Source organism: Phyllobates terribilis, unplaced genomic scaffold, assembly GCF_046119375.1.
Source record: "Phyllobates terribilis strain yellow unplaced genomic scaffold, ASM4611937v1 Scaffold_1__5_contigs__length_1240528914, whole genome shotgun sequence".
Lineage (NCBI taxonomy): Eukaryota > Metazoa > Chordata > Amphibia > Anura > Dendrobatidae > Phyllobates > Phyllobates terribilis.
In genome coordinates this window covers 364,723,787-364,739,294 of record NW_027362761.1, presented here as the reverse complement: position 1 = coordinate 364,739,294, position 15,508 = coordinate 364,723,787, and the positions used below count along the sequence as shown (strand labels likewise).

Here is a 15,508-nt window from a genome sequence, read left to right as displayed (position 1 = left end):
TTTTGTGAAGTCTCTTCTTGAAAAAGTAGGTCTTATTGAATAGTATTTCATCTCCGCATATTTCTGCTATTGTTGCATATAGTAAAGAAATCCTGGCTCTCCCATTTCTACAGTGAATTCTTCCTTATCTACACCATGGTCATACAATATAGGATGAGTGTTGGCCAACAATTCCCAATTGTTAAGAAAAGCTTGTCTGAAGGGCTGAAATGCGTTTGATTTATGAGAAATAATAAACAATTTATATTTAAGCTTATAATTTAGTGGCACATACCGTATTTTTTGGACTGTAAGACGCACCGGACCATAAGACACACTTAGGTTTTAGAGGAGGAAAATAGGAAAAAAAAATTTTAAGCAAAAAATGTGGTCATGATGCCCTGTTATAGGGGAGGGAGTCTGCTGCTGACACTGGTATTGGGGTAATGTCCCCCAATTCTCTTAATATCCTCCATCCTGGTATGTATGTCCCCCTCCTACCTGGTATATGTGGCCCCCATCCCATCTTGGTATACGTGGCCCTCATCTCCATCCTGGAATGCATGGCACCCCTTGATCCCCCATCCTGGTATTCATGGCACCCGCTTGACCTACCATCCTGGTATGCATGGCACCCCCTGATCCCCATCCTAGTTTTCATGGCACCCCTTGATCACCCATCCTGGTATGCATGGCACCTCTTGATCCCCCATCCTGGTATGCATGGCACCCCTTGATCCCCCACCCTGAAATGCAAGGCACCCCTTGATCCCCCATTCTGGTATGTATGGCACCCCTTGATCCCCCATCCTGGTATGTATGGCACCCCTTGATCACACATCCTGGTATGTATGGCCCCCCTCATCCCCATCCTGGTATGCATGGCACCCCTTGATTCCCCCATCCTGGTATGCATGGCATCCCTTGATACCCCATCATGGTATGCATGGCACCCTTTGAGCCCCCATCCTGGTATGCTTGGCACCCCTTTATCCCCCATCCTGGTATTCATGGCACCCCTTGAGCCTCCATCCTGGTACGCTTGGCACCCCTTGAGCCCCCATCCTGGTATGCATGGCACACCTTGAGCCCCCATCCTGGTATGCTTGGCACCCCTTGAGCCCCCATCCTGGTATGCTTGGCACCGCTTGAGCCCCCGTCCTGCTGCCCACAAAAAAATAAACAATCATACTCACCTCCTTTCTCCTCCAGCGCTGTCCTGCTCTGCTGCTGACACTCTCACTGTGTGAGCCGCACATGGCGTCCCTGCCATGCGCCCTCACACAGTGTGAGAGCGCACACACTGTACCGCAGCGCGGCTCCTGCTGCCGCTTTGCGGTCAGTGTGCCTTCTATTAATGACCATGGATATTCACTACAACCCATGGGAGTGGGTTGTAGGGAATATTCATGAGCTTTAATAGTGGGCACACAGACCGCAGAGCGCAGCAGGAGCCGCGCTGCGGTACAGTGTGCGCGCTCTCACACTGTGTGAGGGCGCATGGCAGGGACGCCCCATGGGCGTGGGGAGCAGGGAATATTCATTTTCTTTAGTAGCGGGCACAGCGCAGGCTGCAGCAGTCGGCTACTGCCTCCTGTGCCCCGCTGATCCACCGCTGCTGCTCCCCCAGACCTCCTACCACGCAGAGCCACAGTATATACAGGGAGATAGTATTCGGACTATAAGATGCACCCCCCACTTTCCTCCAAAATTTTGGAGGAAAAAAGTGCGTCTTATAGTCCGAAAAATACGGTATATAGAGTTTTATTGCCTAGTGATCTCATTCCCACAAGGCCTATTATATGGGAAATGCCATTTGAAAGCATGCTGCAAGTGGAATAAATATAGTGGATGCATTGGTTGAAGTCACAACATGGCCCTGGAGCCAATGGGTTCCAAAAGGTCTCCTTGGCTTATACGAAATGGCCAATTATATTAAAGATCCCTTATAGTTGGTGGGCCCTGTTGGAGATTTTGCATTGAGGCCCATGAGATTCAGGTTACACCACTACTTGCACAAATTCCTCCTATTAAAATAACTGGGATAGCAGTCAGCAGTCTAATAAACTGACAACACCCATGGCTCTTCCATGGTCCAAAATTAATCCGTAGAGCACCATGGGACATAGGTAATCATGGGGAACCTGTAGTTACTTATCCCTGAATGTGGTAGACCCCAGTATACGTCCTCCCGCCAGAATTCAGTCTTCACTACTGGGATTGTTTGCAGAAAATAAGCTTTTTGTCTTCTTTAAAATGCAAAGGGAGAATGGAGAAGACAGATGTGACAAAAGCTGAAATGAATGAGCTGTCGTCTTGCATCCTGATGGCTCTTGAAATAGACTTTTGTTATTTGACCTGGTTATTAATCTCTTTGTGAAATAGAATCACAGACAGTTTCACCAAATGCTTCTGTTTTATTTTGTTCTGCAGCACTGAAGACAACACAGAGGGAGCTCCTTGACCTGCGGTGTCAATATGATAAGGAGACGGCGTCTAAGTAAGTTCTGGATTGTATTTGTCTGCAAGATACAAGCTCCTTGTTTACCTGTAGAATTTCATGTACAACAGGCCACATCTTTCACTTTTGAATGATGTAAGTGTCAAAAAGGGGCTGGTAGATGAGGGAGTAAAGTGACCTAATTCCAGGACACTATATGGGACTGCCCTACGAAGAGGCAGACTGCGCTCACTTGGCATTTTTTCAAGTCGCTACAAATGATAATGATGCTAGAACTCTTAATTGTGCCTTGTGACGCTGGCCAGCGTGGAGGAATGTATTATAATATGGCTGTCATTCAGATATATTGTACTCTATCTTCATTGTGTGGAATCAGTATTAAAATCTGCCACATATTTACCACATTTGTACATGGCCTTAGTGTGCCACTGTAAAAACACGCATATGAATATTTTGCATTCATGCTAAATTTACTTCCAAAAAACCTCAAAGCTCTGTCTATGACTGACAAGAAGAACCTTTTAAAATAATAAAAATGTACTAAAGTCATGTTTTAGCTTTAGTTTCACAGAACTTAGCTGTGACATTTAAAGGGTTTGTCCCGCTAACAAAGTACATTTTAATCAATAGATCTTAGAATAAAAATAAGTTCCACAATTGGATGTATTAAAAAAAAATTACTTTGTTCATTGGACAATCCCTTTAAGATTCTACCAGTTTCTCGCTTACGCCCTAGCAATAGATAATATTCTGCGCTTTACATCTTGACATAAAGTATGACTTGCCTCCTTAAAAACAAAATCCCCCACAAACACAGAAACTGGCTATATATTAGTAAATGAGAAGTCAAAGCAATTCGAATGTTTGGTGGTATTTTTTAACTTCTAGCTGCAGAGACATTTGCATTCACAGATTACATACCTCAGGAAGAATATCGGATGTGTGAATTGAGACAATTATCCATCACATAATATTACAATAATTAAATAAATCAAAACAGTAAAGAAAAAAGTAAAATGCCCTCATTCATAAATGTACATACTTTTTATGGGCTCATTTAAGCAAAGAATATGATTGAGCTCCAGAAACACCAAAAATATTTTTTTATAATTTTATATATATATATATATATATATATATATATATATATATATATATATATATATATATATATCATATATACATATATAAAACACCATACCATCAAGATACGAGATGTGCAGCATCTGAAACAACGGATACTGGAAGCCTGTGCTAGCATTTCTTCTGTGGTGTTGCTATCAGTGTGTCAAGAGTGGGAGAAGAGGGTTGCATTGACAATCCAACACAATGGGCAGCACTTTGAACACATTTTCTAAGTGGTCATAAACCTGTAAAAAACTCATGAAAGAATAAAGTTACGTTAAAACCAAGCACACCATTGTTTTTCTTATGAAATTCTCAATAAGTTTAATGTGTCAAATGACCCTCTTCCCATTCAAAAAATAAAGTTGGATCCAAAATGGCCGCCATGGTCACCGCCCATCTGGAAAAGTTTTTCCCCTCCCATATACTAATGTGCCACTAACAGAAAATTGATATCACCAGCCATTCCCATTTAATTTAGATGTATCCATATAAGTGGCCCACCCTGTGTGTGTGTGTGTGTGTATATATATATATATATATATATATATATATATATATATATATATATATATATATATATATTACAGTTGTGCTCAAAAGTTGACATACCCAGGCAGAATTTTTCCTTTCTTGGCCTTGCTTCAGAGATTATGAATGATAACCAAAAAACTTTTTCTCCACTCATGGTTATTGGATGGGTGAAACCATTTATTGTCAAACTACTGTGTTTTCTCTTTTTAAATCTTAATGACAACCAAAAACATCCAAATTACCCCGATCAAAAGTTTACTTACCCCATTTCTTAATACCGTGTATTGCCCCCTCTAACATCAATGACAGCTTGAAGTCTTTTGTGGTAGTTGTGGATGAGGTTCTTTAATTTCTGAGATGGTAAAGCTGCCCATTCTTCTTGGCAAAAAGCCCCCAGTTCCTTTAAATTCCTGGGCTGTCTAGCATGAGCTGCGCGCTTGAGATCTCTCCAGAGTGGTATGTAAACTTTTGAGCACAACTGTACATGCCGCCTTTTTCCGACTATAAGATGCACCAGACCATAAGATGCACCTAGGTTTTAGAGGAGGAAAACAGAAAAAAAATGTAAGCAAAAAATGTGGTCATGATGCACTGTTAAGGGGGAGGGGTCTGCTGCTGACACCGTTATAGGGGTAATGTCACCCAATTCTGTTAATATACCCCCTCCTTCCTGTTATATGTGGTCCTCATCCCCATCCTGATATGCATGGCACCCCTCATCCCCATCCTGGTATGCATTGCACCCCTCATCCCCATCCTGGTATGCATGGCACCCCAATCCCTCATCCTGGTATGCATGGCACCCCAATCTCCCATCCTGGTATGCATGGCACCCCCTGATCTCCATCCTGGTATGCATGGCACCCCTCATCCTATACTACATGGCACCCCTCATCCAAGTATTCATGTCCCCCTCATCCTGGTATGCATGGCACCCCTCATCCTGGAATACATGGCACCCCTCATCCTGGAATGCATGCCACCCCTCATCCCGGTATGCATGGTCCCCCTCATCCCGGTATGCATGACCCCCTTCATCTTGGTATGCATGGCACCCTTCATCCCTCTTCCTGGTATGCATGGCCCCCCTCATCCCTATTCCTGGTATTTATGGCACCATTCATTCCTCACCCTGGTATGTATGGCATACTTCTTCACTCTTCCTGGTATGTATGGCACCCCTCATCCCTCATCCTGGTATGCATGCCCCCCCTCATCCCTCTTCCTGGTATGCATGGCAGCCCTCATCTCTCTTCCTGGTATGCATGGCCCCCCTCATCCCTCTTTCTGATATGTATGGCACCCTTCATCCCTCATCCTGGTATGTATGGCACCCTTCATCCCTCTTCTTGGTATGTATGGCACCCTTCATCCCTCTTCTTGGTATGTATGGCACCCCTTATCCCTCATCCTGGTATGCATGGCCCCCACATCCCTCTTCCTGGTATGTATGGCACCCTTCATCCCTCTTCCTGGTATGTAGGGCACCCCTCATCCTGGTATGCATGGCACCCCTTATCCCTCATCCTGATATGCATGGCACCCCTCATCCCTCATCCTGGTATGTATGGCACCCCTCATCCCTCATCCTGGTATGTATGGCACCCCTCATCCTTCTTCCTGGTATGCATGGCAACCCTCATCCCTCTACCTGGTATGTATGACACCCCTCATTCCTCTTCCTGGTATGCTTGGCACCTCTCCATCCTGGTATGTTTGGCACCCTCTGATCCCCATCACGCTGTACACAAAGAAATAAATAATTATACTCACCTCCTCTCTGCTCCAGTGCTGTGTCCTGCTCTGCTGCCGACACTGATCTCATCCCGGTATGCATGGCCCCCTTCATCTTGGTATGCATGGCACCCTTCATCCCTTTTCCTGGTATGCATAGCCCCCCTCATCCTTCATCTTAGTATGCATGGCACCCTTCATCCCTCTTCCTGGTATGCATGGCCCCCCTCATCCCACTTCCTGGTATATATGGCACCCTTCATCCCTCACCCTGGTATGTATGGCATCCTTCATCCCTTTTCCTGGTATGCATGGCAGCCCTCATCTCTCATCCTGGTATGCATGGCCCCCCTCATCCCTCTTTCTGATATGTATGGCACCCTTCATCCCTTATCCTGGTATGTATGGCACCCTTCATCCCTCTTCTTGGTATGTATTGCACCCCTTATCCCTCATCTTGGTATGCATGGCCCCTTTATCCCTCTTCCTGGTATGTATGGCACCCTTCATCCCTCATCCTGATATGTATGGCACCCCTCATCCCTCTTCCTGGTATGTATGGCACCCTTCATCTCTCATCCTGGTATGTATGGCACCCTTCAACCCTCTTCCTGGTATGTATGGCACCCCTCATCCTGGTATGCATGGCACCCCTTATCCCTCATCCTGATATGCATGGCACCTTTCATCCCTCTTCCTGGTATGTATGGCACCCCTCATCCCTCTTCCTGGTTTGTATGGCACCTCTCATCCCTTATCCTGGTATGCATGGCACCCCTTATCCCTCATCCTGGTATGCCTGGCACCCCTCGTCCCTCTACCTGGTATACATGACACGTCACTGCTATGCGCCCTCACACAGTGAGATGCTATGTCGGAATAGTCACTGCTCCCCACGCAGGGACTGTGTGCATGGGGACCAGTGACCATTCACTCTCCTTAATAGCTCCTGCTGCAGCTCTGCGGTCTCATGTGCCCACCATTAAAGAGCATGAATATTCATTGCAAACCATGGGAGTGGATTGTAGTGAATATTCATTGTTAAGTTATAGTTGAGCTACAGCTGACACTGCCAGGAGCGGTGCCCACACCATCCCGGACAATCTAACGCCCTAAATGCCGCGGTTGATAGCTATCTCAGTATTTAGAAGGCTGGGAGAGACCTTCAGATCGGCACCCCCACGACTTCATTCCCCGAGGGCCTGATCATTGCCATGGTAACCAGATGTCGTCATGATGATCTCCAGGTCAGCCAGCTACGGCAAGCCTGTTAGACCATGATGAGAACACAGTCTAAGAGGCTTCTGTCAGTGCTGTACTGACAGGTATAATGCATTGCAATGCTGGTGCATTGCTATACATTTTATCAGCTATCAGACTAATAAAAGTTAAAGTCCCATAGAGGAACAAAGTAAAAAAGTAAAAATAAAAAGTAAAAATATTAAACCAATAAATAAGTATATTTTATGTAAAAAAAAACAACAACAAATATTTGGTATCGCCGCTTCCATAATGACCCGACCTGTAAAACTGTCACACTATTTAACCCCTTAAGTGAACTCCAGAAAAAAAAAGTGGCAAAAAACTATGCTTTTTCATCATACTGCCAAATAAAAGTGGAATAAAACGCAATCAAAAAGTTGAATGTAAATAGAGTGGCATCGCTGAAAACGTCATCTTATCCTGCAAAAAAAACAAGCCACCATACAGCTCCGTCAGCAGAGAAATAAAAAAGTTATAGCTCTCAGAATATAGAGATTCAAGAATTAATCCGATTGATAAACGGCGTAACGAGAAAAAAATTCAAAACGCCAGAATTATGTTTTTTTGGTCACCGCAACATTGCAATAAAATGCAATAACGGGAGATCAACACGGATCTACCCCAAAATGGTATCAATAAAAATGCTCAGTGCGCAAAAATTAAGCCATCACCCAGCCCCAGATCCCCAAAAAATGGAGGCGCTATGCGAACTTTGGATTTTTTTTCACCACTTAAAAAATAACCTATACATGTTTGGTATCTACGAACTCAAAATGACCTGGAGAATCATAATGGCAGGTCAGTTTTAGCATTCAGTGAACGTGGTTAAAAAAAAACAAGAAAAAAACAACTGTGGAATTGCACTTTTTTTGCAATTTCACCGCACTTGGAATTTTTCTCCCATTTTCCAGCACACGATATGGTAAAACTAATGATGTTGTTCAAAACTACAACTTGTCCTTAAAAAATAAACCCTTACACGGCCATGTTAATCAAAAAATAAAAAAGTTAAGACTCTGGGAAGAAGGGGAGCAAAAAACGGAAACGCAAAAACGGAAACGCAGAAACGGAAAATGCTCCGGTCATGAAGTGATTAAAAGACCTAGCGCCCCTATACATAGATTCACAACTTACCATATTAATGCAAATTCTTCATCAGTATTTTCTGATTAGATTTTTCTCATTTAACGCAATCCCTACAGAAAATTTTGTCTTATCACTGAAAATGTTTAAGGAATGAGGTAAAAAATAATGTTACCTGTCCAATATTTTTAAATTAACAGATAGTGTATTATAAAAATGGCACACATTATATACACATTTTACAAATCCTGAGTTATGGTTTAAATTCGCACTAAAAGTAGTGAGGCGGACTCAGGTTCCGTAGGTAAAAGAAAGGTTAATTTTTATTTAAAGTCATAAAAGGTTTTTGGTTAAGAATTTCTTTGTAAAACAAGGTTTAGGAATACAAATGAATAAACAATTAAAATTTAAAAATGAAGGAGTAGGTCATTCACAGGAAATGATCGTTTGGAGGTGAGGTGTGGGTAGAGGTGGCTTGTTTTGTTCAGAGGTGGAGGACCTGTAAGGAGAGAGAATAGGTTACTTAGGCCTATTTAAGGGATAGTGGTCTATGATGGTAGTCATAGAAAAGGGGGGGTGGGGGTGTTTTAGGTACCTGATTCGCTGGTTGATAAGTGGTTTATTGTGGATACAGTGCGCTATCCAAGAGTTCCTGTAGTAGGCTCTGTAATGTAATGCAGGGGTTAATATATCAAAAGGTGGCACTTATTAGAGGATCCAGTATATAGTAGGGCAAGTACCTGCAGGGACTGGTAGTAAGGTGCTTATTGGAAACCAATCTTAGAATGCTTGGTTTGAGGGTGGCGAGCTTCTTAGTTCGAGGCTGTTGGTTACTTTTTAGGGAGTAAGAGAGTAAAGCATGTAAGGATCAGATAGAATGATAAGGTAGATTTCTAGAGTTTAATAAGGTGCATTACCTATTGATGTTCTTAGGTGGAGACTGGTTAGGCTGGTGCTGAGGTACTTGGTTCCTTTGTTTGCAGAAGTGTCCAGGAGTGTCATGGATAGTCCTCAGGTGGACCTGCTGGCTAAAGGTACAGGGTTCGTCTCTAGGTTATGGTCAAGTGGGTTGTTAGTGGTCAGGTACGTCGTTTTTGTGGTCAGTAAGGAGCTGATACTGCTCCGTGTATAGCACTGTTGGGCTTAAGTTGGCGGTACCTGGCAGTGGCCCAGGGAGGCAGTACAGGGTCTGTGCTTTTGCTCTTGATGTTCAGTCTGGAGCTTCGTTAGGCTCCGTATAGAGTCAGGGTGAGGGTGGGTTCTGGCAGCGGTGCCTGGTGCGATAGTCCAGGGGGGCGGCGCAGAGCCCAGGTAGTACTCACAGTTCTGGAGAGGCAAGCGTATGTAGTGAGGGTGACAGGTGGGTTCTGGCAGCGGTGCCTGGTGTGATGGTCCAGGGAGGCGGCGCAGAACCCAGGTAGTACTCACAGTTCTGGAGAGGCAAACGTGCTGCTGCTGAGGGCCGGAGCTCAAGAGTTACTCACAGCCTAAGAAGCGGGCGGGTTGTTCCAGATCCCTGAAGAAGAAAGCAGATGCTTTTGAAACGCGTTGGAAAGTGTCCCTAATCCAAGCCCAGTTAGCGCTAAACAGCTTCCGTACCACGTGTGTGTCACGTGCCGCCACGTCACACAGGTCCTCGCGCGCTCTCTGCGAGAACCGCGAAAAACTTCTCTAACCCGGAACTACGCGAGGTAGCGGCAGTCACCGGCCGGGACTCCGCTCTCGCTCCGGCCCCTGAAACAACCCGCCCGCTTCTTAGGCTGTGAATAACTCTTGAGCTCCGGCCCTCAGCACCAAAACGCTTGCCTCTCCAGAACTGTGAGTACTACCTGGGTTCTGCGCCGCCTCCCTGGACCATCACACCAGGCACCGCTGCCAGAACCCACCTGTCACCCTCACTACATACGCTTGCCTCTCCAGAACTGTGAGTACTACCTGGGCTCTGCGCCGCCCCCCTGGACCATCGCACCAGGCACCGCTGCCAGAACCCACCCTCACCCTCACTCTATACAGAGCCTAACGAAGCTCCAGACTGAACATCAAGAGCAAAAGCACAGACCCTGTACTGCCTCCCTGGGCCATACCAGGTACCGCCACCTTAAGCCCAACCGTGCTATACACGGAGCAGTATCAGCTCCTTACTGACCACAAAAATGACCTACCTGACCATTAACAACCCACTTGACCTTAACCTAGAGACGAACCCTGTACCTTTAGCCAGCAGGTCCACCTGAGGACTATCCAGGACACTCCTGGACACTTCTGCAAACAAAGGAACCAAGTACCTCAGCACCAGCCTAACCAGTCTCCACCTAAGAACATCAATAGGTAATGCACCTTATTAAACCCTAGAAACCTACCTTATCATTCTATCTGATCCTTACATGCTTTACTCTCTTACTCCCTAAAAAGGAACCAACAGCCTCGAACTAAGAAGCTCGCCACCCTCAAACCAAGCATTCTAAGATTGGTTTCCAATAAGCACCTTACTACCAGTCCCTGCAGGTACTTGCCCTACTATATACTGGATCCTCTAACAAGTGCCACCATTTGATATATTAACCCCTGCATTACATTACAGAGCCTACTACAGGAACTCTTGGATAGCGCACTGTATCCACAATAAACCACTTATCAACCAGCGAATCAGGTACCTAAAACACCCCCCCCCCTTTTCTATGACTATCATCATAGACCACTATCCCTTAAATAGGCCTAAGTAACCTATTCTCTCTCCTTACAGGTCCTCCACCTCTGAACAAAACAAGCCGCCTCTACCCACACCTCACCTCCAAACGATCATTTCCTGTGAATGACCTACTCCTTCATTTTTACATTTTAATTGTTTATTCATTTGTATTCTTAAACCTTGTTTTACAAAGAAATTCTTAACCAAAAACCTTTTATGACTTTAAATAAAAATTAACCTTTCTTTTACCTACGGAACCTGAGTCCGCCTCACTACTTTTAGCGGGAATTTAAACCATAACTCTCTATTGCACTTATCCAAGGACACATAGTGGTTCTCTGTCTATAAATTCGCAGCTACTGCAAGTGAACAGCCTACCAGCGCCTCCTTTATCTAATTTATATCCTCTATTTTACAAATCCTGCCTGAAGAATGTAAATTTGCAAGTTCAACTGTAAATGTTTATAGCACCGGCCATTTTTGTATTTCATCATCTTCTGAATTTTCTTATGTTCTGCTATTCTATATAAGTGACAATGTTACGCCATATCAATCATAACTGTTCATCTGAGTTGGGCCTTTCATTATACTAGTTGAATAAATTTCATTGATGTTAATCACACTCTCAATTTCAAGTGTAAAATGTTAACAAAGAGATAAGTGGACAGTACTCTCTTCCGAAAAAACAAACCCTGGGCTTTGAAGTGGGGAATCCTGTAAGATCAGACTGCAAGGAGGAATTGGCTGGTGTCCCGGGTCTCCGTGTTCAGGAACCTGGCAGCTGTTTGTATCTGAATGGAATTCTGACATAGCGAATGATTCAGTCTGTTCTACTGTGAGAAGAGGCCGGAGCAAGGGTCAGCTGCATCCACATTAGTCCTAATAATGTTTGATAGATTGGCCCTTGAGTATTGTTATACATTACCAGAATACGAATTTAGAATATTAAAGGGGTTGTCTGGTCTTCTCTATGTGACTACAGACTTCTGAATCTTTACAGCGTGTGGTGCTCACACTGTTGGGATTCACCGGTAATACCGGTGAGAGCAGGCAGTCTTGTGACTGCAAGTATGCAATGCGTCTACTTGACGGCAGGTGACCGCCCTCTCTCGCCAGCAATACCAAGGAATCCTGACACGTGCGCGCACCACACAGTGTAAAGATTCAGAAACTTACAGTCATATAGAGTCACTGCAGAATTTTATCAGAAGACTGGACAACACCTTTAAAACTGCTGAATGGATGATTTCTTAGCATATGCACAAGAATCCAGTGGGTCTTTACACACTGTAGAGTAAAACTGCTAATACAAAAACAAATACAACATGAACTCTGAAAAAGTTTCCTAAATATGGGTATATGCGCCATACCTTTAGACGCTGGTGTACCTGCATCGTTTTTGAAGCAAGCAGAAGACACTTCAGGAAAATGCTGTCTGTGATTTTCCTGAAGTGTCTTTTCTGATGATTCATTGGATGTCCTTTGCGATGGCTTTGCTGCAGGCGTTTTTTTTGTGGCAGCTTTAAAGTGGAAGTGACCAGAAGAGTGGACAGGTCACCTCTTTTAGCAGCTTCACAGCTATCGAAGCCTGAAGTGTTTAAAAGAACTTTCAAATGATGGAACATATGCACAGCAAGTTGTTTTAACATTACTGTGCTTATGTTCATTCTTTTTTGCTTTTTTTAACGTTTTTGCAGATTTCAGGTGGAATCAGCTTGAAAAAGATGTGTGCATGTTCTCTAAGGAGGAATGGGAAAATTCAATGAGGTACTGTAATTTGGATTTAGCAATTGTCTGGATCACCTCTTGCATAAGCTTGGATCGCCAGTGGTCAAAAGAACACAAACTGGCGCTGACACTAGCCAGCTCCGTTCTGATATATCATCTTGCCTGCTAATGATCCAGTCAGCTTGCATTAGGTAACTGTCAGATTGTGGGACTATAGATATTGCAGTGCTGAGCTGATTACCTAATTTTGCTGGCAGAATCTCGAACTGCAAGGTCACATAACAGTTGCTTATTTCTGATGATACAGAGACAATATCAGACTTAGTTTTGTAAAAGCATCAGCTTTTATGGCCGGCCTCTCGAGGCCAAAATAGCTGATGATGAGCAATGATTTGGTATGAAACTACAGCAAATACTAATTAACTGTAAAATATCTCAAGGACATAACGGTCTGGAAATGTTTATATATATATATATGTTTATACAGAGCAAACTTCCAGCAAACAACCTATGTTTATACCCGTGTGTTTATGTATATATATTAAACAAAAACTGTAGCACTACTGGAACACAGTGCCCAAGTAGGATCCAAAGCCATATGAATAGCAAAACACTTGGCACTCGAACAAAAATGAATATTAGTGATTTTTAATGGCAGTTCAATAATAGTACAAAACAGGCTGACTTTTTGGTCCTCAAGACCTTCATCAGTGTACAGACTACTCAGGGAGAAAATAGACGGAAATAGAAAGGACACAGTATCCTTAGAGATCAGTAGTCCAGAAATGGAGGTAATACTGTGTGAGGCGGCAAGATGAACTCTGCATCCACCACTGGTTCATCGCTGGAGTCTCTAGGAACCAGCGGTGGATGCCGATGTGACACCATTTACTTGTATGACACTGCGATGTAGCAGATACACAGAGCAAATTTTGACCAAACCACCTATGTAGTGTTATGGAGCTACAGCCTAAATTAAGCAGTGCGCCCCACATCTTAATGGTATTTTTCAAAGTGGCCCGATACCCCATTTTAGTTTGAAACCCCTAAATTATTCCATCAATCATTCTCAAGAAATAGCTAGTGAAGGTCCAGAGGATTTAAAATTTGAATACAGTTAATTTTGGCTCCCCTTTGACACATGATGGTAGCCATATTCAACTGAATACAGTGCCGATTCCTTAACAGAGAAGCAGACATGGCTAATCAGAACATACATGCTCAGTGGCACATCCGGGGCTTATATAACAATGACTTTGGTTCATGTGCACCTGGCACTGTTTGTCATCAGCTAATATTTGAGCTGTAAAACATCCAATACTCTAAACAGAGAGTCGCCAAATAAAATGCCTGTTTACCGTAGAGGACACGAGCTGAGGCCCTGTAACCCTGTGAGCATGACTTCTATCTAATGGATATCCCAGACAATTCCTAAAGCGTTAGTAAAAGCTGTGAACGGCAGGCGTCCTGAACACTGTGCCCTTGTATACAACACACAGGAGCAGCTGCTGCTTTGGGAAGACGAAAGCAGTGAATTTTTATTAAAATAACGTCTTGACTTCATTAAATGTACATTTGCTGGTTGTTATTTTAATTGGTGTGGTGCCATCCATTTTTATGAGTTTGGAACGTCTTTTGCGCCCGTTTGGCTCCGTCCAGTAGTGCAGGCTTGCCAAATCTCACAGCTGCTGGTGTGGTTTGCCAGTCTTACTAACACACGGCAACACATTTCCTCTTCATATTATGCAACAGTGGGAGAACGCTTAATCTTATTATACCAAAGCAGATGTTCTTTGATAATTTGATAGACCTCCCTTACCTAGATGTGTTGTAAATAATTCTCTCTTTGATGGTGATTGAGAGAAATTCATGTGCGCAATATGAGCCATATAGGTTGTCACAATTTAACGTCTGGCTGCCAAGGCGTAAAGTATTATTGTCTATTACTCCACTGCTGTGAGAACTGTAAGCAGAACTCATTTCACAGGTTCATGATTAGGTTTAATTATTGGCTTTTTTCTGATTTAATCTGCTGTAACTGCTCATACATAGAAATCTTCCATTTGATCCTATCAAAAAGGTATAGCCCTTCAATTTGATGGAGTATGATCTTGGATTACTGCATTCTGCAGATGGCCAATACGCCTGATAACGTATTTCCTGCTGGCTGTTAAAAAAAAATGTATAATCGAGTCTGCATCCTTTTGAAAAAAAAGGTCAATCTTTAGTGCTGATTATCAGGACTGTGGAGTCGGTGTCCATTTTGGTGGAGTCGGTATAAAATGGACCGACTCCTAAAATATATAATAAATTGGGTACAGTGGTTCAATGCAGGATGTGCTGTAAATTTTTTCATAAGAGTTTGGGAAAGTTATGAAATCTCCTATAAATGTCTGTTTTATTCCTGATCTGACGATCTTGGCTTTTAGTTGAGATGAATCTGTGCTGCACTTTATGTACACAAATAGATTAGTAAGCAAAAATTGGCCTTCATATCTCGGATCAGGTTATCAGGACACCAGTCAACATACCGTGCCTATCACCCAAGTGCCTACTCGAATAAACATGAAAAGAACTAGAGGAGTGACGAGTATATATGGCATAAAAAAGATTTTTATTTATAATTCATTAAAATGCATACATCAACAGTCATAAAATGTTAAATCTCCAAATTACAATCAAGGTAAGGTAAGGTCTCAAGAGAAAGCCAGCGCTCCAGCGGCAAAACGCGCGTCGGGGCCTCATCTGTGCCGGGATACCATTCATTGCTGTCCCCCATATACTCCCCCATTATACCTAGTGGTAAGTAGGATCTATTTAACGTATGGGACGTAGCATTTATGCACACTACTCTATAGTACATACTGCAGCTTTGGGCTGGACCTACGGATACCACAGGGGATCTCATATTG

General features: G+C 43.5%; 1 protein-coding gene across 4 annotated transcripts in view; it reads left to right on the top strand.

The window, feature by feature from the left end:
- Positions 1-15,508, top strand: part of CUX2 (cut like homeobox 2) — a 642,716-nt gene that overhangs the window by 518,947 nt on the left and 108,261 nt on the right. For all 4 annotated transcript variants that reach the window (XM_073676344.1, XM_073676345.1, XM_073676343.1 and 1 more), the window contains one exon: positions 2,413-2,479. In XM_073676344.1, coding sequence (XP_073532445.1) covers positions 2,413-2,479 — 67 coding nt within the window. The remainder of the gene's footprint in view (positions 1-2,412; positions 2,480-15,508) is intronic.